Consider the following 2812-nt stretch of genomic DNA (forward strand, 5'->3'; position numbering starts at 1 on the left):
TTATATCTTACATCATTATTTACAGTTTCTTTTTACACTATATTTTTGCAGTTGTTGGATGGAACTGGGACCCTGTGCAAATAATTTCGTTCCTCCTCATGTACCACATGTGATGTGAATGATATTAAAACTTACTTAAACTTGAACTTTAAAAAATCCATGTCCTCTGACGTTAGTCACAAGTGCTGAACATGAGTTTGGAATGAACGAACATCTTTCTTCTGTGAGCAGGATGAAGATATTTGGGCTGAAAGTGAAGAAGAAGAAGAAAGACGCCTCCGACCTGGTTCTGGCAAACAAAGGAGCTGTGGGTAAGGCCTTAAAGACAAACACTCGTCACTCAGTGCGTGATGAGTGTTTGTCTAACTGTGGACAGACTAACCCTTATCAAACATGCACAGTCAGGTCAGTTTATTTCTGTAGCTCCAGGTCCCAACAGAAGTCGTCTCAGGGCACCGAACAGAAACATTCAATTATAAAATAATAATTTAACATTATTTATGAGACACAGTTCGGACTCATCCAGGCTTTGTCCGAGACAGAACACCTAAATACATTTCTCATGAAACTCACGTGTTGATGAAAGACCTTCAGTCTTTACTTTACAACAACCTAATGCTGCACAAAGTGCTTCAGAGAGCAGAAGGTAACATGAATGTTGCAACAATGCCATGTTGGATGAAAATCCTGTCAGAATAACTCGTTTTAAGAGTAGATTAAATGAACGGAACGCCAACGTGCGTTGTCTCTGAGGGATTTGAGTGCTGAGCATTTTTGTAGAGCGTTTCAGGGCCCAGACGGTGTAGAGGAAGGGCAGCTGATTCGGACCCACAAGCCCCAGGTTCCATCCCCAGTCATTGCACATCTCGTGGTGTCTCTGAGCAGGACACCCTATCCCCAGCTGCTCCCCAAGCACCTTCAATAGCTGCCCACTGCACCACCTGAGTGTACCCCAGGTGTGATGGGTTAAATGCAGATAACTAATTTTACCATTGTATGAGAACGTACAATGATGACATCACATAACACATTTATTTATTTAGTTTAAGATGAGTGTATTTCTGGACTGGAAATGAAGAGAGAATAAAGTAAACCTTAATTATTTCATATATATATATATATATATATATATATATATATATATATATATATCACCCTGCAGATGTTGGATGCTGTCTATCATGGTGCACTAAGGTTCATAACTATCTGTAACTACCGTACCCACCACTGCACCCAGTATTCACTGGTTAACTGGTCACCATTAACTTCACACAGACTCTCTCACTGGTACATTTCCATCTTTAAATCACTTCCTGGTCTGCTGCCTTCATACATCTCCTCCTACATGTCTCTGTGTGAGTGCAGCTACAGCGTGCGCTCTCAGGACATCATTACCTGCAGTGTTCCCTCAGTGAGGACTGAACTAGACAAAAGGACCTTCTCCTACTCCGCTCCTGTTTCCTGGAATATCTTACAAATTGATCATCACTTCCTGTTACAGTGCATTTGAATATCTCGACAACTGTTCATGTCTGTAACAAAAATGTGATGAGGCCAAAGTTTAAGACCACATCTGTCAGGCTGGTGGTGTTTGTCTTGGCTGATGTGTCACACAATATTCACTTGTTTCTCTGTGCATGTGTGTAGACAGTGAGGTTGACGTGTCTCCTGAGGCACCACTCTTGCAAGTTGAAGAACAACACCACCCCGACCAGCCTGCGGTCAGAACCAGAACTGTACCCAACACAAAAAGGTAAAAAATTAAAGAAACGCTGCGTACGCGACACATTGTGCTTTAAACTTGAGCATAAAACTACCAGAGTCAGAGTTTTATGAAGCTTTCAGAAAATACTCACTGGATGTAAATCACATCTCACTGGTTCTTCTGGAGGTTTCTTCCTGTTAAAGGGAGTTTTTTCTCTCCACTGTCTCCTTTGTGCTTGCTCAGTATGAGAGACTGTGATGAAGAGAAGATTCAACTTGTCTGCTGCTTCTTCAGATACAGAACATTACCGATTGTCTTTCATCATGTAAAACTGAGATCAAACTTGGAGTGGTAGTAGCTGACAGTTGTTCAACATTAACAGATCTTACATGAGACTGAGTGTGATGTTATCGCTCGTCTCAGCATCGAACTATGTCTGATTGAAACTCAGGCGTTCCTTCCATCCTTTTATTTCCTTACAGTTTATTGTCACATTACTGTAGAGTTCTCTCTGTTCTGTGATTTATCAGTTGTAATGAAGCTTCTTTTAAAGGGGTGTTTTGGTCATTTTGGATGAGGTTTTGTGTAAATGTTATGAAGAATTATTATTTTACATGTTGTAATTAAGGTTTGTGAGAAACAGAGCTTAGTTGTGATTGGAAAGTCAGGCCAACAGCTAGAGCCAGAATCAGAATGTGTTTCTAAATATCTTCAGTCTCAAAGGTTTCGTGGTGATTTTCATCAGTTTGGTTTTATAAACCTGAAAAAAACTTGGGCGTGAGACGTCTGGCCATTCAGCCACATGCCCAGCAAGCAATCCTCTTGAAGGCATCTCTGACTGGCTGCAGATCTCTGACATACAGAGCCTGTATAGATATCATTGTTTCCATGACCGGGTCAGTACCAGGATCGTAGCCGAGGCCTGAGGCCCGTGTGCCCAGTCCTACTTTAAAGTGCTCATAGTGTAGGCAGGCTTCATGCTGCCATCAACGCCACCACTATGATGATAGCCCACTGCGTCTTTAGGATGCTCAACGGACCCCATCAAGACCCCATCAAGATCCCATCAGGACCCTATCAAGATCCTATCAAGACCCCATCAAGACC

The 2812-nt window shown here is 42.0% G+C and overlaps 1 protein-coding gene across 1 annotated transcript in view; it reads left to right on the forward strand.

The window, feature by feature from the left end:
• The first annotated feature begins 232 nt into the window (after nt 1-232).
• Nucleotides 233-2812, forward strand: part of fer1l6 (fer-1 like family member 6) — a 101165-nt gene continuing 98585 nt past the window's right edge. The window contains exons 1-2 of the mRNA XM_037687125.1: nt 233-311; nt 1648-1753. Of these exons, the coding sequence (XP_037543053.1) occupies nt 233-311; nt 1648-1753 (185 nt within the window). The remainder of the gene's footprint in view (nt 312-1647; nt 1754-2812) is intronic.

Source organism: Nematolebias whitei, chromosome 13, assembly GCF_014905685.2.
Source record: "Nematolebias whitei isolate Nwh7 chromosome 13, NemWhi1, whole genome shotgun sequence".
Taxonomy (NCBI): domain Eukaryota; kingdom Metazoa; phylum Chordata; class Actinopteri; order Cyprinodontiformes; family Rivulidae; genus Nematolebias; species Nematolebias whitei.